This window comes from Scyliorhinus canicula, chromosome 12 (genome assembly GCF_902713615.1).
Source record: "Scyliorhinus canicula chromosome 12, sScyCan1.1, whole genome shotgun sequence".
Lineage (NCBI taxonomy): Eukaryota > Metazoa > Chordata > Chondrichthyes > Carcharhiniformes > Scyliorhinidae > Scyliorhinus > Scyliorhinus canicula.
In genome coordinates, this window is record NC_052157.1 from 70327920 (window position 1) to 70353430 (window position 25511).

Here is a 25511-nt window from a genome sequence, read left to right on the forward strand (position 1 = left end):
ACACTCCTGACTTGTGCCTTGTAGATGGTGAACAGATTTTGGAGAGTCAGGAGGTGAGTTACTTGCTGCGGGATTCCTAGCTTTTGACCCGCCCTGGTAGCCACAGCATTAATATGGCTAGTCCAGTTCAGTTTCTGATCAATGCAACCCCCATGATGTTGATTGTGGTGGATTCAGCTTTGGTAATGACATTGAATGTCAAGGGGCGAAGGTTTGATCCTCTCTTGTAGGACTTGGTCATTGCCTGGCCCTTGTGTGGCACAAATGTAACTTGTTACCTACTGCCCAACGTAAATTTCACCCACTTTAAAATTGTGAAGAGCGCCAAAGTGTCAGATCTCATTCTGATCACTTTATTGCACTTTATATCTGGGGGACATGGACTTAAACTGTGATTGAATGAAGGATAAATTGAACCTCGTTTAAGCCCATTTCATAGATTCATGGAAACGTTGCAGTGCAGAAAGAGGCCATTCAGCCCATCATTTCTATGCCAGCCAATAAAGAGAAAAAAGAAACTCATTTTAATTCCATTCTCCAGCCCCTGGCCCATAGTCTTGCAGATGACAACTCTTCAGATGCAGATCCAGGGACCTTTTAAAATAAGTTGAGCGTTTCAGGCACAACCACCAAACTCCCATCACCCTCTGGGTGAAAACGATTTTCCTCATGTCACCTCAAATTCTTCTACCAATCACTTTAAATCTAAGCCCCCTCCTTGTAATTCACCCCTTAGCTTGGAGAATCAAGTCTCTTAATACGAGCCCAACCAATTACAGCGACCGATACGTTGTATCCCAACGGGTGGCTCAAAGTTGGCTGCCATCATTGTTCAGAGCCCTCCCCCCCACCACCACACCCGACTGCTAAGACAGATGTTGAGCTCTATGCATGTTGGGGGGGGGGGGGGGGGGGGGGGAGTGTGGGGGTGGTGGTGGTGGTGCTGGGCGGTGGGGGAGGGGGGGCATGGATTGGAGAGGTGGTTAACATCTGTTATAGGCCCCATTGTTAAATGCCGCATATCAGTGTAGTCACGTTCCTCAAAACCCACTGTAGCCCAGACAATGGCCGCCAACATTAACATAAAGTCAAAAAATATAATTCTCTAATGAAGGGTGTTCTAATGGGTCTTCAGAAGAAACTCAGCGCCTTCCTGCTCACAGAGCTCACATCGGTACCCCAACAGATGACTGTCATGCTCCACCCATTCCAGGACATGCCTTCACACTGCTATCGAGCAGACACATGCTCATTGTCTTCACCTTGGAAAAAGGTGCTGACGAGCTCTAAGAGCGGGAAGCGAGGTGACGTTGGAGCAGGTTACAGTGCAATGCTTAGTCTTAATTGACGCTTCCACAGCTAGCAAGAGAATCCTCCTACAGGTGGTGGCCAATTTTGGGTGTCACTTTGCCTGCCATCTTTTATCTTTCACATGATGTGGGCGTTGCTCATTAGGCCGGCCTTTCCCACCCACCCTTCATCGCCCCTTGAACTGAGTGGCTTGCTCAGCCATTTAAAAGGGCCGTTAAGAGTCCAAACCAGGCAATCAATGGCAGAATTCCTTCGTAACCAAGTCGGTTTTTCAGACAATTGATAAGTTTCACGTTCATTGTTGTTGAGCGGAGCTTTATAATTCCAGATTTTATTACTTTAATTTAAATTACACCACTGTTGGGATTTGAATCCATGTTTCTCCCCCTCCACATAGTTAACCCGGGTTTTCTGGATTACTCGTCTAGTGACAGTACCACCAGGCCACCATCTCCCATTGGATCTGTGCTCACTACAGTTGATACCTGCATTTCGGATTCTGAAACTGGTTTACAGTTTTACTTCCATTTGCTCCGCCAGTGGTCAAGTCAGCTGACTGCCTCGCATCAAGATTTACTGCCCATTGACTTCCGGGTGAAAGATGAGTGGGTCATGCAATTATGTTCATTTCCAGCCTTATGGGTGCACTTAACCATGCCCCACCTTGTCCCTGGATCATGGCGTGAATAGGTCATTCATCTGAATAACAACTTTATTTTCTGTTGACCATGGGTCATAAATACATTAACTAAATGCTGAGCAATGGGACCTTCCTGTCACATCAAGATGCATAGGTGGTAAGTGAAGAGGAAAGGGTTACAGTGTTTTAAAATTCTGCACTGGAGAAAGGACTACTCCAAATGCTCTCACAGGTGTTTCCAAAATGTGGACGTGATGGAAGTCAATGTAGTCATAAACTCTACAAAAAGTGCGGTCCCATTCGAGAGGCTGGAACCCTCGAACAATCGTTTATATTTCAACAGTTCACACAGGGTGGGCACCTTCACTTTGAGTATGATGCGGAACAGCTGACTTGCCACTCCTTATTCTTTTCCATCCACTCGAGCAAATGGGATATCTGGGTTTGGAGTATAACTGACATGTAAATTTGGTATTGCTGCTTTTAAACTACTGCCCTAACTTGCAATTACTTGAAGAGGCTGGGGAACGGATTGAACTTTCAAGGGGATTATTAGGATATCAATTATAAGGGTGAATTGAAAAGTTTGTTAAATACATGGAAAGAAAATAACTAACAATGTCTGCGCATCTTGAGAGGCAAGTTGGAACACAAACCTCCTCATTCAAAAGGTTTCATAATTCAGAAAGTCTTGGATTGAAGACTTGTTATACTCCTTGACTGATACCCTCTGGCCTTCAATATATGGGGGTGAGGGTTGGGGGAAATAGACAGGGAGGTGAGGATGGTGGGGAAATGTTGTGTGTTTCTTTGTGTGTGTCTGTGTGTTTTTGTGTGTTTGTCTTTCTGTGTGAGTGCTTCTTTCTGTGTGAGTGATTCTTTCATTCACTGTTTAGCTCACTGGGCTAAATCGCTGGCTTTGAAAGCAGACCAAGGCAAGTCAGCAGCACGGTTCGATTCCCGTAACAGCCGCCCTGAACAGGCGCCGGAATGTGGCGACTAGGGGCTTTTCACAGTAACTTCATTTGAAGCCTACTCGTGACAATAAGCGATTTTCATTTTCCATTTCATTACTTTCTGCGTGCATGTGTTTTTGTGTTTTGGTGTGCTTGTTTCTTTTTTTTAATAAACATTTTATTGAGGTATTGTTTGGTTTTACAGCGACAACACAATAAACAGTATCCATGAGTCTATAAACATAGTGCAAAAGCCATCTTCCTCCCTTACAGGTCCCATCTTTATTAACCCCCTACTCTAAGCTAAACTACCCCCCAACTGCTAACGATTACTTTTCCGCAAAGAAGTCGACGAACGGTTGCCACCTCCGGGCAAGGCCTCACATTGACCCTCTCAAGACGCACTTTATTTTCTCCAAACAGAGAAATGTGCGAACACGCGTCCGCCTTGACCGGCCCATTTAGCCCTCGTACATTCCAGGTGATCAGCCTAGTTAGAACATAGAACATAGAACAGTACAGCACAGAACAGGCCCTTCGGCCCTCAATGTTGTGCCGAGCGATGATCACCCTACTCAAACCCACGTATCCACCCTATACCCGTAACCCAACAACCCCCCCCCCAACCTTACTTTTATTAGGACACTACGGGCAATTTAGCATGGCCAATCCACCTAACCCGCACATCTTTGGACTGTGGGAGGAAACCGGAGGTCCCGGAGGAAACCCACGCACACAGGGGGAGGACGTGCAGACTCTACACAGACAGTGACCCAGCCGGGAATCGAACCTGGGACCCTGGAGCTGTGAAGCATTTATGCTAACCACCATGCTACCCTGCTGCCCGCAGTTGGGGGGCTCGACGCCCCTCACCCCCTTCCCCTTTGGCGATCAGCCCTCACCTTTCTTGGGCCAGTCTCCAGCCTGTGCCCCACACCTCCACCAGCCCGCCCCCAGACAACCTCCACCCAGACCTCCTCTCTGCCCCTCAGCAACAGTCCCTCCCTCGTCAGCAGAACAATATCCCCCCTCCCCCTGCAGTAACAGTACAATGTAAATCGACCCCTTTGATAAACCTAACATCTGCTCACCCACCACTACGCTTCCATGAGCTAGCCTGTCCAGCTAGCTTGGTGGCCCCCACCCCTGGCGTCAGACATTCTCCCACCTATTGTTCCCTCCCCAACATCCCTCCGCACATACACTCATACTCAAACAACAAACAATCCCAACACAATTGCCCGACAGAGAAAAAAAAACGCTAAACAAAGAAAAGATCAAGCAAGAGATCCAGCATCTGAACAAACACACCTCCATCCCCCACCAGTGCAAATGTAAACTTTAATTCACTCAGCTCTGCAACTGGCCCCAAATCATTACAGAAAGCATTACAAATAGCTTCCACAAAAGGAAAAAACGAGAATCTTTTTTAAACTTGAACGTTGCAGCAAAGTTCAGGAGTTCTCAGTCTGCCACCAGTCCTTTCCTTTTCGCAAAGTCCAGCGCTTCCTCAGGTGACTCGAAATAAAAATGTTGCTCCTCGTATGTGACCCAGAGACCGCAGTATACAGCAGTCCGAACTCCACCTTTTTTAAAGAAAGGGTCGACCTGATCTTGATAAACCCCGCTCTTCTCCTGGCCACCTCCGCACTCAGGTCCTGATAGATCCGCAGGATACTGTTGTCCTATTTATAGCTCCGCGTCTGCTTGGCCCACTGTAAAATACAGTCCTTATCCAAATACCTGTGGAATCTCACCACCATTGCCCTCGGGGGGTCTCCTATTCGCGGCTTCCTCGCGAACGCTCTGTGACCCCTGACTACCTCTAAGGGTCGGAAGAATGCCCATCCCCCAGCAGCTTCTCGAACATGACCGCTATGTATGCCCCAGCGTCCGCTCCTTTGGACCCCTCTGGGAGCCCAACGATTCTCAGGTTCTGCCGACGGGACCTGTTCTCTAGGTCCTCCACCTTCTCCTGGAGCTTCTTCTGCTGGTTTCTCAGCATCCCCACCTCCAACTCCACCACAGTTTGATGTTCCTCCTGGTTAGCCAGCGCCTTCTTTACTTTCTGGATCGCCCGATCTTGGGCATCCAATCTAAGCTCCAACCACGCAATTGACTCTTTAATCGGGTCCAAGCAGTCCTGCTTCTGCTTGGCGAAGCCCTCCTGGATAAATTGCATCAGCTGCTTTGTTGACCGCTGGGTCAACAAGCCAGAGGTCCGGTCATCCGCCATGCTTTCTCCCCCCTGCAGCTTCAGCCCAAGCCTTCTCTGTCCGTCTGTTTCTGCCTTTGCGAGCACTTCTAGTCCTTCTCTCCATGCACCGATGTGGGAATTCAGTAGCCAATTGCCTCTGTCATCGATTTTTCAACTCAAGTCCGGTAAAAAAAAATCAGGGAACAAGGTCCAAAAGTCCGACCCAAGCGACTTACTCCTTCATAGCCGCCACCGGAAGTGGTGTGCTTGTTTCTGTGTGTCTGTGTGTATTTCTGTGTTTATGTGTCTGTGCACATCTGTATGTCTGTTTTTGTCTGTGTGTATGTATGTGTGTGTCTATGTCTGTGTCCGTGTTTGCGCGTGTTTGTTTCTGTGTGTATGTGTGTGTATATGTCTGTTTCTGTGTGTGTGCGCATGTAGTATTTTATGGCAAGCTCCATTGCTATGTTGACATCATGCTCTATGCTAAAAGCTATATTATAAATTACACCCCGTCTCTTTCAGGCGCTGACTATTTAATTTGGCAATTTAATTCTAATTTGATCATAGTGATTGCAATATTTCAACCAATAAGCAATGCCAGTGATGTATAACTCGCTGATTGGCCACTTTGATCTCAATTAGTTCTCCGTCTTTTAATTCCTTCTGAATTCTAATTTAGTTGTTTAATTAAAAAGCATGTTTACATCTGGGAATTGAACTGTTAATGCAACATGATACAAATACTGATGACAAAGTGTACTGGTAACACCCACTGACTGCAGTGCTAATGCACAGGCTATGTTCCATTGCAATTTTCCAAATGTACTTTAAACGAGGTGGGGTGCTATTAACTCTCAATCTTCGGATCCACCCTTAACTCTGTGACTTTGCAAATGATACATTTCCCATTTCCTGTAGAAAGGCGGAGTTCAATTACTTACCGATTAGGGAGATTTGTTTTGTTGCCACCGCATATAAATTGGTGCGGTTATTATGAGCCTGGCAGGTATAATTCCCAAAGTCGTCTATGGTGATGTTGACAAGGGCAAGTTTTGGACCTGTCTCCCGAAGAAGTTCGCCATTTATCAGCCATTCAAATGTTGCCGGCGGAACTGAATCCACAGAACACATGAGGGTGACATTAGATTCGGGAGCATAGGCTTCCTTCTCGTCCTCAATGGTTAGCTGGGGGGTGCCCGGTCCATCTGGAATGAGATAAACTCTGGGTCATGGAGCATATTCACTCATGCAAACAAACTTGAATTTCTAACTGTAATGGTAATAAAATGAAGAACTGCTTATTACAAAGCAACTTGCTAACAGCAAGCACACGACGTCAGGGAAAATGACAGTGGTCATAAGAAATATCAGTGTTATATATATTCAGCAAATGGGGTGGAAAATATGTGGACAAAAGTGGAATGATTCATTTCCCAAGTTCTTCAGTGCCTACTCCTTCCAGCGTTTGAGAGGCCTATGGACTAGGGGTGGCCAACATTACTGCATTTAGAAGATATTGTGTGCGGCTCTGGAATCCACACCATAGGAGGGATATGATACCGTTGGAAAGAGTTGTGAAGAGTTGAAAGAGTTACCAGGATGTTGCCTGGGCTGGAGAGTTTTAGCTGAGAAGCGAGATTGGATCGGGGTTGTTTTTCCTTGGAGCAGAGGAGACTGAGGGGGGTGACACGAAATAGGGGCAGAGATAGAGTAGGCAGGAAGACACTTTTCCCCGTGGTGGAGGGATCAATGATCAGGGGGCATGAATTTACAGATTAGAGAGGATGTGAGGGAAAACGTTTTCACCCAGAGGGTGGTGGGAGTCTGGAACTAACTGCCTGAAAAGATGGCGGAGACAGAGACCTTGACAGCATTCAAGGCGTATTTAGATGTGCGCTTGCAATGCCAAGGTATACAAGGCTGCGGGCCAAGTGCTGCAAAATGAGATTTGATAATTAGGTGGTTGTTTTTGATTGGCACAGGCACGATGGACTGAAGGATCTTTTCTGTGCTGAGGAGAAATTTGCATTCACCTCAAAGGGAAAACAGTATAGCTGGACCCTTTACCGCAGGGATCCCATTACAGCTCAAATAGCTTTCACCGAATCAGGTGTAGGGCCCTAGAGAAGTACGACCTCGCCCCACACAGCAGCATCATTTTACAATACATCCATGATCTCCTAATAGCCTCGGAAATTGACTGGGAGGATTTGGGAGCCCTGACTACCGCATTGAATACACTAGATAGAGAAGGCGGGTTTTAAAGTGAACCTGAGAACAGCTCAAATTGGACAAACTACCATGCGATACTTAGGACATGACATAAGTCAGGGAAGAAAGATCCTCTCCACAGATCGCAAAACTGCCATCGCTGACATGCCCTGACCCACAAGCGCAGGGAACACGGTGAATGGTATGTCTGTTGAACTACTGCAAAAACTTTATTCCCCAGTTCGCCAATCTGGCAGAACCAATCTAATGCTTTGTAAAAGGAGGAAAACCAGGATTGGAAGCAGTGGACTGGGGCCGGAACAAGAAATCACATACGGCAGTTTAAAGGGCAGGCTGCTTGAAACCCCGGCCCCAAAAACTATAATAATTTTTATTGTCACAAGTAGGCTGCAATGAAGTTACTGTGAAAAGCCCCTGGTCCCCACATTCCAGGGCCTGTTCAGGTACACTGAGGGAGAATTCAGAATGTCCAAATTACCCAACAGCACATCTTTCATGACATGTGGAAGGAAACCGGAACACCCGGAGGAAACCCACGTAGACACATGGAGAACATGCAGACTCTTCACAGACAGTGACCCAAGCCGGGAATCAAAGCTGGGACCCTGGAGCTGTGAAGCAACATTGCGACCCACTGTGCTACCGTGCCACCCGCTACCAGATATGTCAAAACCATTCCACATATACTATAAAATAAATAAATAAATAAATGACCTAGAGGGAGATTTTTACAGTGCAGTAGTCACCCAGGAAAAAGGAGGGTCATGAAACTGGTAGCTTACTACTGGACCCGAGAGTCCCCAGTTGTTAAATGGCTGCATCAATGCGTCACTGCGCTGTCTGGGCAGTACGGGTCTGCGAGCCTGTCACTATGTCAAGCCCATTAGTGCAACAGACTAAACACACCATCGTGGAACTGTTGAACACCGGCAAACTGAAAACAGTGTCCGATCCTTGACGGGCCCTATGGGAAGCAGTACTCCTATCCTGGGAAAAGTCCATCAGCATCATCAGCGATACAGGCCTTAACCCAGCAGAGGGATTAATCACTGAGGGGGAACCACACCAATGTCAGACTAAAATAGATGAGAAAATAGAGGGAAGAATAGCCGATGAACCCATATCCAACCCTGTTCTGATCCTCTATGTCAATGCCTTCAAGCGATATGTGAATGGCAGTATCTCACGGGATTGGCGGTGATAAACCAGCAGGGTGACACCATCCTACAGGGGGAATTGGATGTCTCAGCACAGGAAGTCAAACTTACAGCCCTAACAGAAGCCCTGAAGGTAGCACAGGAACAGCGTGTGAACATCTATACCGATCTACGCCTTTGGGGTCATGCACGATTACATGACGTCCTGGAGTCGACGAGGGTATGTTATTTGGGGAGGGGATCACATCAAGCATGAGAACATTGCCCGAAAGTTAGTGGAGGCTGCCATGCACCCGGCTGCAGTAGCCGTGATAAAAATGAAAGCACACCAGAATGTTGAGAATGAAGAACAGCGGGGGAACATGGTGACTGACCTGGCAGCCGTTCCACAATGCCGTAGCCCCTTCGAGTGGCAGCAATAGGGCTTGAGGAACTAAATATCATTAAAGTACAGGGAGAAGCCAGTGTAGAGGAGCAATCCCAATAGTAGAGAGGAGCAGAAAAGGGGGTGACGAGATATGGAGGAAGGTATCCCAGGTTGTTGTCCCATCCTCAATCCAGACTGAATTGCTCAAACTTTACCATAAACCGGACCACACATGATGCGATGGGATGCTGAGTCGTATACTCAGAGACTGGTCGTGGCCAGGGGTCGCTAGGGAAGTTACAAAACATTGTCAACGATGTATTATATGCGCGCAACCCAACCCAGGGAGACCCAGAAACGATAAGATGGCCCACCAGCCACTACCCAAGGGTCCATGGGAGAATTTACAGATTGACTTTACTGGACCACTGCCTAAAGGTTGGGGAAAAGATTCTGTCTGGTGGTCATCGACCAGTTCCCCCAAAGGGTGAGGGCTTTCCCCAATCAAGACTGCAGGGCGGCTACAGTCACGCATATCCTAGCATTCGAGATAATCCCTCGATGGGGGACCCAATTGTGAAGGCAAGGTAATTTGGACCAATTTAATTTGATACAGCCGAGCACCTTATCGAAAGGAGGGATTGTTGAAGGCAGATTTAGAGAGAAAGTTTTAGACAAAGGGTACCCTGGCTTAGGTGCCTGTACAGTGGAATAGATATTGTATAAACCTGAATGTGTGCAATTTTATAATCTAAAAATCCCAAGACTATCAGAAAGGACAGACATGTTAACAGAGGTTCAGAATACTAAAGACACAAAATGGCTGTTGGCTGTTTTGGCCACATTCCTGAGCACAATTAGTTGGGTGAGTCACAAACTGGTATAAACAACAGAGACAATTAACACAGACAGAAGGAATGTTCAGGGAGATAATGCTGGCTGGTACCAGCAGACAATCTCGGGTCTTTAATGGAAAACATACATGTAGGATTAAGGGAGGTATTCACAATGAGTGATAAGGAGGCCCATGGGACAAGGAGCATTATAGACTCAAGGACTCTAGATGGAGACCGAGAAGATAATTTCAACGAGGTACCACGAGTCGTATCCATGAGGTCATGGACTGATTATGTACAAACCCACCTTACTTAATGCAAAATGTCATTAGATATGTGACTAATGTATGTAATTTATAATTAATATTATTGGATAAGGTCCAGCCATGATAGGCCGTGTAGATGTTTGAAAAATGTATAAGAATGGATATTGTCCTTTGTTCGGTGGAGAGAGGTACTGGGTTTTAAGAGGCGCCATCTCCCCGCTGGCATAATAAAACATTTGGTGTGAGGACCAGCCCTCAGCGTGGAGTAATTTCTTTCAGATTCTCTCCCGCTAACAATATCATTAGACTTTTAAACCCAAAGCATTACTCTGGGTCTCTGGATTACCTGTCCATCGTAAGTTCACTTGTTTATTGTTAAAAGATTGGTTTGGGGACAAAGTTCACTTTTTAAGAATATATTCTTTTTTTAAAAATGTTTCCAATTCAGGACAATTTAGCATGGCCAATCCACCTACCCTGTTGGTGGATTTTTTGGGTTGTGGATGTGAAACCCATGCAGACAAAGGGAGATTGTGCAAACTCCACACGGACAGTGACCCGGTGCTAGGATCCACTACCCGCTAACCACTGCGCCGTCCTGATGAATATATTCTAACGCGATTGTGGTGAGAAAATTGGAAGCCAAAGTGGAGTGGGGGTTTGTGCAAAATGTGCTATCAAACTGCTCCTGGGTCCTGGAATCCTGTGGTCCAGTTGGCAAGATCAGCAGTGCTTTCAAAATAAACCATTCCAATTGAACATTAGATCATCAGATTTGGTTTTTGAATGAGCTCTTGTCTTGTACAGGAACAAGGATGTTTTCTTACTGCAGCCGTACAGGGCCTTGGTGAGACCACACCTAGAGTATTGCAGGCAGCTCTGGTCTCCTTATTTAAGAAAGGATATACTTGCCATGGAGGGAGAGCAGTGAAGGTTCACCAGACTGATTCCTGGGATGGCAGGATTGTTGTATGAGGAGGGATTGGTTAGACTGGGCCTGTATTCATTGGAGTTTAGGAGAATGAGAGGGGATCTCATTGAAGTGTATAAAATTCTGACAGGGCTGGACAGACTGTAGGGATGTTCTTTCCTCTGGATGGGGGTTCTGGAGCAATGGGCCACTGCTTTAGGATACGGGGGGGCCATTTAAGGCTGAGTTGGGGAGACGTTTCTTCACTCAGAGAGTGGTAAACATGTGCAATTCTCTACGACAGAAGGCTGTGCAGGCCAAGTCACTGAATATACTTAAGAGGAAATTGATTTCTAGGCTCCAAAGGTGTCAACGGTTATGGGGACAGCAGGGGAGTATGATGTTGAGATAGAGGATCAGCGGTGATCATGTTGAATGGCAGAGCAGGCTCGAATGGCATACTCCAGCTCTTACTTTCGATGTTTACTTTTGCTTCTATGTTAGCCATCACTGGGTCTGTACTTACAGCAAATCTTTAATGAAAATGGGTCACTGCTTTCATTATTACTGTGGCCCCATGCCTGGCATTTGTAATCGCCTCCATCAGACCTCTGCACTGATGTTATAGTCAGCGTCTCATTGCCCACCGATAACTGCATCCTCTCCTGAGTTAGAAGTAACTGGTTGGTCTTAATCCAGTAAATGAGTCTCACGTCACCAGTCACATTGCAAGTTAAGATCACGGTGTCATTGTATTCAATGGGGTCTGAAATATTTGTAGAAATGGTTGGCTTGGAAACCGGTACTGTAAGAAAGTGGAAAAAAAGCACCATATTATTTATTCTGTCGTTGTATATTCATTGATTCCATTATATTCACTGATTCCATTACAAACAGTGTATCGCCAGCAAAGTCACAGGTAGAACCATAGAAAAGATACAGTGCAGAAAGAGGCCATTCCGCTCATCATGCCTGCGCCAGCCAAACAAGAAACTAGCCGTTCATTTTAATCCCACTTTCCGGCACCTAGTCCGTAGCTTAGCAGGTTCCAACTCTTCAGATAGAGATCCAGGGACCCTTTGAAGTGAGTTGAGCATTTCAACGTCAATCATGAACCTGGTCAGTGAATTCAAACTGCCCACCACCATCTGGGTGAAAAAGATTTTTCCTCAAGTCCCCATTATACGTGGAAATAAACGTGTTTTGAAAGATTTCCTTCTAATGCAAGTTTCCAAAATATCGAAGCTGGAGAATGTTAGAATGACATGATGTTCGCTATTAATATCTGAATGTGATGTCTGCGCTGGCTAGAACATAAGAGCAGGAGTAGGCCATTCGGCCCTTCCAGCCTACTCCACCATTCAGTGAGATCACAGCCTACCCGGTTGTGGCCTCAGCTCCACATTCCTACCTGAACCACCAGATAACCCTTGACTCCCTTCAGACGGGGGAGAGTTCTCTTAGGAGGCTTCCTGGACCTGGAAACATTGCAGATACAAGTGGCGATGTCACTAATTTCAGCTTTCTGCTTTTAAATCCATCTGTTGGTCTGATTTATTAAAGCTGTGATATTAATTGGCGGGGGGTGGGGGGGGGGGGGGAGGGGCAGGCGGTTGCCAAAAGCAGAGAGAGATGAGGACCTCATCATAAGCCTGATTGTGGGCCTGGCCTACCCGTCCATTAACAAGTCTGGACGGGGGGTTGGGGGGGGGTCACCTGGCCTGGCTGTCTGCCCCTCTTCTGAGGCTATGTTAGTGGCTGGCTGTCCCTGAACAGGGAGCACACAGCACCCACCAGCACCACAAAGGCCTTCCATGCCTGTTGGGGTGCATCGTTGATCCCCAGAACCTGATTTGGATTTAAAGTTTAGTGAGTTTGCCTTTGGGGGTTTTGGTTTTGTTTGCATGTTTAAAGAACTATCTCCCACTCCCTCATTCACCTAATTGCCTAATTTGTTAATTTCTTCATTTGACCCATTTTGTTTTATTCAAAAGAGTACACAATGAACAGCAGATGCAATGTATGTTCATTTTGCGTTACTTTCCGATTCAAATTTCATTTACATTATGATTTGTTTACTGAGTTTTCATAGCTTCACAGGTTTAACATAATGTTTGTCAATTAAACCTTCACACATATGAGAGGAACTTTACAGAGGTAAGAACATAGATAGAACACAGAACATAGAACAGTCGAGCACAGTACAGGCCCTTCAGACCAGGATGTTGTGCCGACCATCTAATCTAAGATCAACCTAACCTACACCCCTTCAATTTACTGCTGTCCATGTGCCCATCCAAAAGTCGCTTAAGTCGCAACCAGAACTGGACACAATATTCCAAGTGTGGTCTAACTATGGTTTTATAAAGCTGCAGCAAAACCGCGCGGCACTTAAACTCAATTCCCCTGTTAATAAAAGCCAACACACCATATGTCTTCTTAACAAACCTATCAATCTGGGTGGCAACTTTGAGGGATCTATGTCCGTGGACCCCAAGATCCCACTGTTCTTCCACACTTCCAAGAATCCTACCTTTAACCTTGTATTCAGCATTCAAATTCGACCTTCCAAAATGAATGACTTCACATTTATCAAGGTTGAACTCCATCTGCCACTTCTCAGCCCAGCTCTGCATCCTATCAATGTCCTGTTGTAACCTGCAACAACCCTCAACACTATTTAAACTCCCCCAACATTTGTGTCATCGGCAAACTTACTAACCCACCCTTCCACTTCCTCATCCAAGTCATTTATAAAAACCACACAGAGCAGAGGTCCCACAACAGATCCTTGCGGGATTCTGTATCCAGACAGCCAATTTTCCCTGTACCCCATGCCTTCTAACTTTCTGAATAAGCCCACCATGGGGAACCTTATCAATGCCTTACTGAAATCCATCTACACCACATCCACTGCCCAACCTTCATCAATGTGTCTCGTCACATCCTCAAAGAATTCAATGAGGCTTGTGAGGCATGACCTGCCCCTCACAAAGCCATGCTGACTATCTTGAATCAAACTATGTTTTTTGAAATAATCATAAATCCTATCTCTCAGAATCCTTTCCAATACTTTGATCACCACAGGCAGAAGACTGATGGGTCTGTAATTCCCAAGGATTTACCTATTCCTTTTCTTGAACAGGGAACAACATTTGCCTCCCTCCAATCATCCGGTACTACTCCAGTGGAGAGTGAGGATGTAAATACAATCGCCAACGGCGCATCAATCTCCTCCCTCGCTTCCCGTAGTTACCTTGGGTATATCCTGTCAGGCCTAGGGGACTTATCTATCCTGATGCTTTTCAAAATTTCCAGCACATCCTCCTCAATATCAACCTGCTTGAGTCCATTAACCTGTTTCACACTGTTCTGAGCAGCAAGGTCCCTCTCTCTAGTGAATACTGAAGCAAAATATTAATTTAGGGCCTCCCCTACTTCCTCAGACTCTAGGCACAAGTTCCCTCCACTATCCCTGATCGGCCATACTCTCACTCTGATCATCCTCTTGGGTAGGATTCTCCGACCCTCCCCCCTGCCGGATCGGAGAATCGGCGGAGGGCAGCATCAATCCTGCCCATGCCGGCTGCCGAATTCTCCGGCGCCAGGGTTTTGGCGGGGGCAGGTATCGCGCTGTGCCGGTTGGAGGGGTCGTTGGCAGCGCCTCCATCCCCCGGCGATTCTCCGGCCCGCGATGGGCCGAGTGGCCGCCCGTTTGCGGCCGATCCCACTGCCGTTAATCACAACAGGTCCTTACCGGCAGAACCTGGCTCCACATGCGGCCTGCAGAGTCCTTGGGGGCAGGGGGGGGGGGGGGGGGGCGATCTGGCCCTGGGGGTGCCCCCACAGTGGCCTGGCCCGTGATCAGGGCCCTCCGATCCGTGGGCAGGCCTGTGCTGTGGGAGCACTCTTTCCCTCCGCAACGACCACTGTCAACCTCCGCCAAGGCTGGTGTGGAGAAGAACTCCCCCTGCACATGCGCTCGGATGACGCCAGCCCACGCTTCGGTGCCGGTTGGCGTGGCTCCAACCCCTTCCGCGCCGGCTGACGCAGCGCCAAACACTCCGGCGCCGGCCTAGCCCCTGAAGGTGTGGAGCTTTCTGCACCTTCAGGGCGGCCTGACGCCGGAGTGGTTCACGTCAGTCCTCGACACCAGTGTCCCGCCCTGCCGGTTCACGGAGAATCCCGCCCCTTAGTTCTCGCATACGTGTTGAATTTCTTGGGGTTTTCCCTAATCCTTCCTGCCAGGGATTTTTCATGCCCCTTCTAGCTCTCTTCAGTCCATTTTTAAGTTCTTTCCTGGCTACCTTGTAACCCTCTCGAGCCGTGCCAAATCCTTGCTCCCTCAACCTTACGTAAGCTTCCTTTTTCCTCTTGACTAGAAGCTCCACTTCTCTTGTCATTCAAGGCTCCTTCACCTTACCATTCCTTCCTTGTCTCAATGGGACCAAACTACCCATCACTCGCAGCAAGTGCTCCTTAAGCAACCCCCACATTACTGTTGTGCATTTCCTCAAGAACAATTGTTCCCACTTTATGCTCATCAACTCCTGTCTAATGGCAATATAATTTCCCCTCCCCCAATTAAATACCGTCCCATGCTGTCTGCTCCTATCTCTCTCCATGACTATGGTAAAGGTCAAGGAGTTGTGGTCACTGTCACCGAAATTCTCTCCCACCGAGACATCTGACACCTGGCCTGGTTCGTTGCCAAGCACCTAGTCGGCCTATCTATATATTGAGTCAGGAATCCTTCCAGTACACACCTGACAAAATCTGCTCCATCCAAACCATTTGCACTAAGGAGGTTCTAGTTAATATTAGGGAAGTTGAAGTTACCCATGGCAACAACTCTGTTACTTCTGCACCTTTCCAAGATCTGCCGCCCAATCTGTTCCTCTATCTCTCTGCTGCTATTGGGGGGTTTATAGAAAACTCCCAATAAAGTTACTGCTCCTTTCTTGTTTCTGACTTCCACCCATACTGACTCAGTGGACAAACAGTCCTCAACTACTTCCTTTTCTAAAGCTGTGGTGCACTCCCTAATTAACAGTGCCATTCCCTCTCCTCTTTTACCTCCCTCCCTATTCTTCTGAAAACATCTAAACCCCGGAACATCTAACAACCATTCCTGCCCCTGTGAAATTTATGTCTCTGTAATGGCCACAACATCGTAGTTCCAAGTACTGATCCATGCTCTAAGTTCATCTCCCGTAATCCTGACACTGCTTGCATTGAAACAGGCGCACTTTAACCCATTCCACTGAGTGCAACTTTGCCCTATGAACTGTCTATCATTCCTCACAAACTTGCTGCATACTATTTCTGGCTGTTCAACAGCTACCCTATCCTCTGATCTATAGCTCTGGTTCCCATCCCCCTGCCAAACTGGTTTAAACCCTCCCAAAGTGCTCCAGCAAACCTCCCACCCAAGTTATTGGTGCCCTTCCAGTTTAGGTGCAACCCATCCTTCATGCACAGGTCCCACCTTCCCCAGAAGATATCCCAATGATCCACATATCTGAAGCCTTCCCTCCTGCACCAGCCCTGTAGCCACATGTTCAGCTGCACTTGCTCTCTGTTCCTTGCCTCACTCCCATGTGGCATCGGTGGCAATCCTAAGATCACCACTCTGCTTGTCCTGATCTTTAGCTTCCAACCTAACTCCCTAAAATCACTTTTTAGATCATCATCCCTTTTCTTAGCTGTGTCATTGGTGCCTATGTGCACCACGACTTCTGGTTGCTCACCCTCCCACTTAAGAATCCTGTAGACCTGATCCGAGACATCCCTGGCTCTGGCACCCAGGAGGCAACATACCTTCCGGGAGTCTCGTACGCGACCACAGAATCTCCCATCCATTCCCCTAATCATTGAGTCTCCTATCACTATTGTTTTCTATTCACCCCCTTCCCTTCTGAGCCACAGAGCCAGGCTCAATGCCAGAGACCTGGCCGCTCGGGCCTTCCCCCGGTAGGTCATCCCCCCCAACAGCATCCAAAACGGTAAATTGTTTTGAAGGGAAACAGCCACGAGGGATCCCTGCACTGTCTGCCCCTTTGTTTTCCTTCCCCTGACTGTAACCCAGTTACTCTTTTCCTGTACCTTGGGTGTGGCTACCTCCCTGTAACTCTTCTCTATCACCCCCTCTGCCTCCTGGATGATCCAAAGTTCATCCAGCTCCAGCTCCATCCCCAGTTCCCTAACGCGGTCTCTGAGGAGCTGGAGTTGGGTGCACGTCCCGCAGGTGTAGTCAACGGGGACACCGGTGGTATCCCTCACCACCCACATCCTACAAGAGGAGCATGCAACTGCCCTAGCCTCCACCCCGTCTGATATTACAGAATGTAGCTGCTCTGTGAACCAACTGGAACTCTGCCCTCCGACTCTGCTCCCAGTCAGCTGCATTCTCTGTAAACTCCTGGCTCCCTTCATGCTCTTTGATGACGTGTAGGAAACAAAATGAAAGGAGCACCTTGCTCCCTCCTCACCTAACTCCCTCAGTCACCAAACTCTCACAGTCACCAAACTCTCACTATAGCACTCAAATGCACCCAAATTCAGCACTCTATGCAAACAAAGTCCGTCCTGTAAGCTGGCTCACCTTTATGCTGTGTAAGGAACAATATCGCTGCCGTTCTTTTACTGTCACCAGGTCAAAAATCCTGAAATTCTCTCCCTAACTGCACTGTGGGTGTACCTACGCCACATGGACTGCAGCAGTTAAAGAAGGCAGATCACCATCGTCTTCTCAAGGGACAAACAGTGGTGGACAATGAATGCTGGGCCTCGTCAGCGACGCTCACACTCCTTGAATGAATTTAAAAGTTCAGTTGGGTGCAGAGTTGGTGGCAGAAGAATGAATGGCCCTGATGCACGCCCAGGTTTGGTTCTCCATTGAGGGCCACTGGGACTTTGTTTATTGGTGTCATTTGGAAAGCCTGGTCTGGATTTTGAAATGCAAGCCGCTAAGGGAAAGCATAATTATGGGAGAAGATTTTAAAGTGCACTTTTGTGAGGGAGAGTTTGGAAACTCTCTCCTAACAATCATCTGGGAAGGTTCTGAGGAGAAATCCACAAACATTCACTTTCGTTCAGAGTGGAGAGTGTATTTTTCTACTATCATTCTGCGTGCTTAAAAGAAACTTTGTGTGAATGAGACAAATGTAGATTAAGATGTACTTTGTAATCTGTGTTAATCTTAAAATCTGCGTGTAATTGTTAAACTAGGGGGGGAGTAAAGGTGTACTTATCAAAATCAATTTTTTCCATATTTAATAAATGTTTCCTTCTTGTTGCTAAAACTAATTAGCACTCCTGTGACTCTGTTCCTCCATGTTTTATTTTAAAAAATAAAAAATACAGTCTTTTGAGCCAGAGTTCCATCTGGGATCTTCCTGTCCAGTTATTCCACCAACTGGGAACTAAAGGCTGGTGATGTTGCATGACTTGAAATTTCCACGAGTCAGTGAGTGCTACAATGGTTGACCAACTGTGTACTGCCAGATGTGTACACTAAACATCGCAACCAGGGTCAGCACTTATGCTGTGTGACAACTGGTTTTGCAGCTGATCCTCTCCCGATGTTTAAAGCGGTGATACGGAAGAATATTTACCAATATGCTCTTTCAATATAAGTAATACTTGCACCATTTCTTTTGAAAGCCATCCATCTGGGTATAGATTACACATATTGAATGTCCACTGTTGCTGAAGGGCACAGGTTCACAATGAGTCAAAATAAAAACAAAAGATTGGAGCATCTGTGGAGCATGAAACCTTTCCAGTCCACGTTGAGTCTTTTTCAGGGCTGGGGAGTGGTAGCAATGTGATCGGTTTCATGCTGTTGATGAGAAGGGGTGGAGCAGGGGGAGCAAGATCCAAGGTCAGGGATAGGGATGAGCGCAGGAGAGACAAAGTGACAAAGATGTCATGGGCATAAGACAAAGGGAGTGGTAATGACACTGTTAAAGACTAAAGCAGGTGTCAATCGCAGCATAAATATCAGAGCTAACTTGAGCTTGTTGTCTCACCTATGACGTGTATTTGTTCTGATACACTGATGTATTTTCTGGTCATGTTGTTGTAGGCCTGACATGTGTAATTGCCGCTGTGACCTGAGACAATGCCAACGAGTGTCATTGCTTCCTCTGTTTGATTCAGGGGGACACCATTGAAAAACCACTCGAATGTGGAAGGAGGGACCGACTGCACAGTACACGTGAAAGTGACATTTGATCCCAAAATAATGTCTCCTTTGTCCGGATCAATAGATAATCGAGGTTCTTCTGGTCCATCTGCATGGGTAAAGAATGCAGGTATTAATGTAAATTTCACAGGAAAGAAATGCAATCCCAGGAACATAATCCCTACAGTGCAGGAGGAGGCCATTTGACCCATCGACTCTACACCGACCCTCTGAAAGAGCACCTTACCTGGATCCACTCCTCCACCCTATCCCTGTAATCCCACCTAACCATTGGACACTGGAGGACAATTTAGCATGGCCAATCCACCTAACCTGCACATCTTTTGGACTGTGGGAGGAAACCAAAGCACCTGGAGGAAACCCATGCTGACTCGGGGAGAATGTGCAAACTCCAGTCACCCAAGGTCAGAGTTGAACCCGGGTCCCTGACACTGTGAGGCAGCAATGCTTGCCACTGTGCCACCCAGTTAACAGCAAAGGGCTCACCCCGGTTTTGAACTCGGGACCTCTTGCAAGCTCTCTGATTGCTACACCTAAAGTGAGAATCATACTCCCAGACCAACGAGTCACTACTAGCTTGGACGGAGAATCAGAAATCCAGTGCAAGTAACCTTGCAGAGAAGAACAAGATGACTGGGTGAAGCTGTAAACAGGGAATATGAGGCACTTTCTTCAGCTCTGTCATTTGAAGTGTTAAAAAGTCAGATGGATTGAAATTAGTAATGTATTTTACTTTTGTTGTGACTACACACAACAGCTTAGTCTTGGGAATTTCCTGCAGGAACAACGCCTTTGCATTCTCTCCCTCCCTGTGCACAGCAGCAGCTGCACCGTTGAGATAAGCCCCGGCTCTTTTTGACAATCTGCGAGTGCTGGAAGTTCAAGCCTGGGAACAGAGTCTCCAAGGGGAGAGGACACGGAGGTCACAGGGCACTCTTCCCCACAGGTATTATCACCCATGTGAACGAGTGCCAGGGATGTTGATAAGATACAGCTGTGAAGAATGCACGAGGGGAAATCCTTTGAAAGGATCATTCACTTCTGGGGGACAGCATTTTGCAGTTTGTGCGTGGCTGTTTGACAGAGTTGATTTTGAGTCAATTGATAGATGTCGGTCACAGCCCAGTCCAGTTAGATAGACAGATTGATAGATATTTAGATAGATGGACATCAGGTAGATGGATGGGCAGACGGGAAAGTAGAGACAGACAGACTGTAGATCTACCGAATGGGTAGATATGTAAGCAGGGAGATATATAGCTATTCATACTTACAGTAAACCATCAGAAAGAATGGATCACTTGTTTTGTTGCTGACAGTGTTGTGAGCCTCGCACTGATAGTCCCCTGAATCAGAACGATTCACTGTCGCTATTGTTAATGTCTGATTGTCCAGCGACACATTTATCCTGTCGTTGTACTGGAGGTAAAGGCCGTCTTTTATCCAGCGGATGGATGGGGAATCACCAGACAGGTTGCAGTGCAGGCTGACAGTCTCATTGGACTCGAAGGTGTGAGAGTCGCTGGGAAGGACCTGAGGCTTGGAAACAGGTTCTGCAAAATAGAAAGTGGCACACGTGTGGGGCACAGTATTAAATACAAAATAGTGACCGAGCCGAACATCACATACAGCATTTAATCTCCCACCTAAAGGGAAACATAAACCACATAACTGGTACATTCATCTTATTGTTTGGCGTTCCTCTGGAGCTCCAAAATAAGTGCTTTGCCCACATTGTTTAGAAATCTGTAACAATGCACACTCAAGGCGAACACAGAGAACCTAAACATCCGTGTTGATCAAACATCAGAAAGTGCACCTGAATTTAAAAACAAACCCTGGGCAATTTGGGCAACATGATAAACTATGTTTAGAAATATAATTAGTTTGTGTGGGAAAGAAAATAGGCTCTTGTGACATGTTTATTGCCACAGGTCATATTTTACACAAACACATGATCCTTAATAAAGGGAAATAACAAATTGTCTCATTGTTCAGCCTTTGTCTGTGAACAATTGGTTGTCCTGCCCTGTACTTTGCCAGACATCGCTGGGGAGTGAGTAATAAGCCAGTTTCTGCATCCGCTCGTTCTGAGGTGAAATTGAAGAGTGACATACACCCAGGGATGTAATTGCCTCCGGAATAAGGCAATAGGATGTCCAGACCGAACCCTGCACCCCCCCTCCCCCCGCCTTTCAATGGTAGCTTGGTGACAGTGCGGACAGGCAGAGGCAGCAGCAGAGACGGCTCTGGGTAGAAGCAGTAACCCCACATGCACGCAGGGAGTGCTGGTGCACTGCTTTACGAGTGGGGAGCAGGTCAAAGTCCATCTATAGCTTTTTTCTCTCCACCAGTAGTTCCACGGTTGGGGTTGAGGATTACCACCGATCCACCTCCAGTGTGAGGTTGACCAGCCGGGGCCTGGCCGCCCTCTCCTTCCTACGTCTGTGCACCTTGTACGCAGCAGTTTCCCCTCTTATCACCACCTTCAGTGCCTCCCAGAAAGTGGAGGGTGAGACCTCCCCATTCTGGTTGTTGCTAACTTACCCATCTACGGCTGTGATATCTGATCGCAGAATGCTTAATCGGCTTCAAGGGCCATGTCCAGCCTCCATAGCGGTGGGGGCGGGGGGGGGGGGGGGGGGGGGCAGGCTTTGTGCCCAGCCCATCCCCAACCTTCCGTCCACATAGTGTGGTGTGGTCGGAGATTACGCTCCTATTACCCCTGGAAGCACCGCTTTCCCCAGAACAAAATGTCGATCCTAGAATATGCTCTGGGAGAAGAAGGAGAACTCCTTCCGTGGGTGCGTGAACCTCCATGGGTCCACTTCCCCATATGTTGCATGAAAATATTCAATTCCTTTGCCGTGTTTGATTTTTTTCCCCCCAGCTTTGGGTTTGATCTGCCTGTCTGTGGATCCTGTACACAGTTAAAGCACCACCCCACACCTGCCCATGATGAGTCGGTGTGTGTCGATGTTGGTTTTCTTCATGAATTCCACGTTGTCCCAGTTGGGAGTGTACATGTTTACCAGGACCACAGTTACCCCTTCCAGGACACCGCTAACCATGACATGCCCACTCCTTGGTCCATAACCATCCTCGGCACTGTAAATGCTGTCCTCTTATTGAGCAGTATGGTCACTCCCCTAGCCCTCGTCCCGTAGCACAATTGGTAAGTCTGACCCACCCAGCTCTTTCTTAGCCGCAGTCAGTCCTTCTCCCTCAGGCAGGTCTCCTGGAGGAAGACTATGTCGGCACTCAGACTTTTCAGGTGCATGAAGACTCCGGATCTTTTCACTGGGCCGTTAAGTCCCCTGACATTCCAAGTGACTATTCTGATGGGGGATTTCTGTCCCCCACCTCCTGCGGTGTCAACCATACTTACCTTCTGAATGTGCCCCTGCACTCCAGGGTTTCTCTTTGTTTGGGGGTCATCCAAGATGGCCGTGGTCACTGTATGCGCCTTGTGACTGCCCCAACATTCCAGGGGCCAGCCAAGATGGCCACCATCATTGTGTATGCCCTTCAAGATGGATGTTTGAAGTGCCCTTTTTTCCGCTGTCATAGCCAGCATTCTACCCTTTCCCAGCCACCCCTCAACATTCCCCCGGGCCTGTCGACCCTCTCCCCCTCCATTCCCCTGCAGGTTTCCCCCCCCCCAACAGCTTTTCTACCTTTCTTACTCCCCCTATTTTTCCCCCATCTAGAGATTTCTCTCCCCCACCCCCTTGCTGCCAGGCACTCTCTCCCTGTTGGGAGTTGTACCATGGCCCTCCTGTTGCTCGAACTTCTCTGTGTTAGCTCATCGGCTGGTGTAGTGGCCTCCCCGCGGATCAATCTACACTTTCCGCCGCCCATTGCATTCTTCCCCCCCCCCTTTCCCCTTCCTCATCACTTTTTGCATCCTACAGCTCTCACCCCTCCTTTCTGAGACTCATCGTCATCGTCAGATCGAAGACAAGGCTGATCTGTCCCATGCGTGTAGTCCTTTTTTTAAAACAATGAGAGTAGAGTTCTGGTTCACTTCTGGTGGCATTGCTTTCCCAGCCCGTGCTTGTGCATGAATTCATGTGCTTCTGTTGTAAAGTAGTACTCCCTGCCCTGGAAAGTCACACAAAGCTTGGTGAGATACAGCATTCCGAATCTCACGTTGGTCTTGTGTGGGGCCTCCTTGGCTGTTTTAAATTCTGCCTGCCGCTTGGCCAGGTCTGCCCCAATGTCTTGGTACACACGGGTCAAGATTCCCTCCAACTTCCAGGGCCGCGTGTGCCTTGCGCAGTTCAGGATCTTCTCCCATTCTTGGTACCGGTGCAGTTTCATGATGATGGTCCGCGTGGCTGCTCCCCAGCTTTGGGCTTTGGCTGGAGTGACCGGTGGGCTCTGTCCACCTGTGGGGGCTTGGGGAACCTTTCCCCACCATCAGGTTTCCCCAGCATCTGTGCCACGTACTCCGTGGGTTTCCTGCCCTCATTACCCTCTGGTAGGCCCACAATGCGGAAGGTGTGATGGCGCGCCCGGTTATCCTAGTCCACGACCTTCCCCTTCAGCGTCCCTTGTGTCGCCAGCAATCTTGCAATCTCCGTCTCCAATCAAGGGAATCCGTTCACTCTGGTCAGTCGCAGCCTTCTACAGCTCTCTGATCGTCAATGTTACCCTCCAGTCTTTTACTGATTCTACATCTTTTTGGCTCCACAAGTTGTTGCCTGCATTCCTCGCTCATTTTGGTGGTGTTGGAGGAGGGTGGGGAGGGTGGAATAGCAGTCTATTTTTGGACTAAAATTCTCTCTTTCTCCTCTTAGAAGTTCACATGAAGGGCAGCAGGGTAGCATGGTGGTTAGCATAAATGCTTCACAGCTCCAGGGTCCCAGGTTCGATTCCCGGCTGGGTCACTGTCTGTGTGGAGTCTGCACGTCCTCCCCCTGTGTGCGTGGGTTTCCTCCGGGTGCTCCGGTTTCCTCCCACAGTCCAAAGATGTGCGGGTTAGGTGGATTGGCCATGCTAAATTGCCCGTAGTGTCCTAATAAAAGTAAGGTTGGGGGGGGGGGTTTGTTGGGTTACGGGTATAGGGTGGATGCGTGGGTTTGAGTAGGGTGATCATGGCTCGGCACAACATTGAGGGCCGAAGGGCCTGTTCTGTGCTGTACTGTTCTATGTTCTATGTCACTTCCTGTGTCTCCAGATGCTGCTCCGTTGTTTCCAGCACCGATTGAAGATGGACCAGCGCCTCCATTACTGCCACTTTCACCGTTGTCATCATTTCCAGCTTGATGGCGTCTCTGAGCGCTTGTAGCTCCTGTGTTCGGAGATCCTTTCATTCATTTATCGGGGGGTAGCTTGGAATATGTTCTGGCAACCCATCCACTCGGGTGTGGCCAGATCCTCATCAACCTGCACATTCGCCTTCCCCTCAATGTTACCCTCCAGTCTTTTACTGATTCTACATCTTTTTGGCTCCACAAGTTGTTGCCTGCATTCCTCGCTCATTTTGGTGGTGTTGGAGGAGGGTGGGGAGGGTGGAATAGCAGTCTATTTTTGGACTAAAATTCTCTCTTTCTCCTCTTAGAAGTTCACATGTCCGCCTTTAATTTCCGAATATTTTCTGAACAAGTCCTAGTTGCCTCTTTTAGGAATTCCAATGCTTCCTGTCCTTTGTTTCCTTGCATTGTGCACACATTTTATAAAATGTAATTAAATCACAGAAATTAAGAAGGTCATTCGACCCATCGAGTCTGCGCCGGCCAAAGGAGAGCCATCCATGTGATCCATTTCTCGTAGTTTACAATATTTTCAAGCCCATTCTCGAATGCTTGCTATAATGAGCAGGCACTTCTGACTCTACCAGGCAATGAGTTCCCACTGTTAACTCCAATTAAAGCATATTAACAGATTGGAAGAATGAATCCAGTGCTGGTCTTTACATTATTTAGGTTTATTTTACATATGGACAGACAAACAAATACACAAACATACAAATTAGGAGTAGGAATAGGCCATTAGGTCCTGCTCCGTCACTCAATAAGATCACGGCTGACCTGATTGTAACCTCAGCCCTACATTCCTGCCTTCCCCTGATAACCATTCACTGCCTAGTTAATCAAGAATCTGTCTTCCACTGCAAAGACTCTGCTTCCACTGCCTTTTGACGACAAGAGTTTCAGAGATTCACAACCCTCTGAGAGAAAGAATCTCCTACTCTCCGTCTTATATGAATGATCCCCTTATTTATAAACAGTGACCCCGAGTTCTAGATTCTCCGACAAGAGGAAAGTTCCTCTCTCCATCCACCCTGTCAATACCACTCAGATTGTTAAAGGTTTGATCAAGTCATCTCTTACTCTTCTCAACTCCAGCTGATACAAACCTAACCTCTTCAACCTTTCCTTGTAAGATAATCTGCCCATCCCTGGTATTAGTCTTGTAATCT

General features: G+C 47.6%; 1 protein-coding gene across 2 annotated transcripts in view; it reads right to left on the reverse strand.

Moving 5' to 3' along the window:
* Positions 1-25511, reverse strand: part of LOC119974444 (carcinoembryonic antigen-related cell adhesion molecule 5-like) — a 100530-nt gene that overhangs the window by 29606 nt on the left and 45413 nt on the right. For both annotated transcript variants that reach the window (XM_038813334.1, XM_038813333.1), the window contains exons 3-6: positions 20359-20637; positions 18909-19172; positions 11402-11680; positions 6049-6312 (exon numbers count right to left, since the gene is read on the reverse strand). In XM_038813334.1, the coding sequence (XP_038669262.1) occupies positions 6049-6312; positions 11402-11680; positions 18909-19172; positions 20359-20637 (1086 nt within the window). The remainder of the gene's footprint in view (positions 1-6048; positions 6313-11401; positions 11681-18908; positions 19173-20358; positions 20638-25511) is intronic.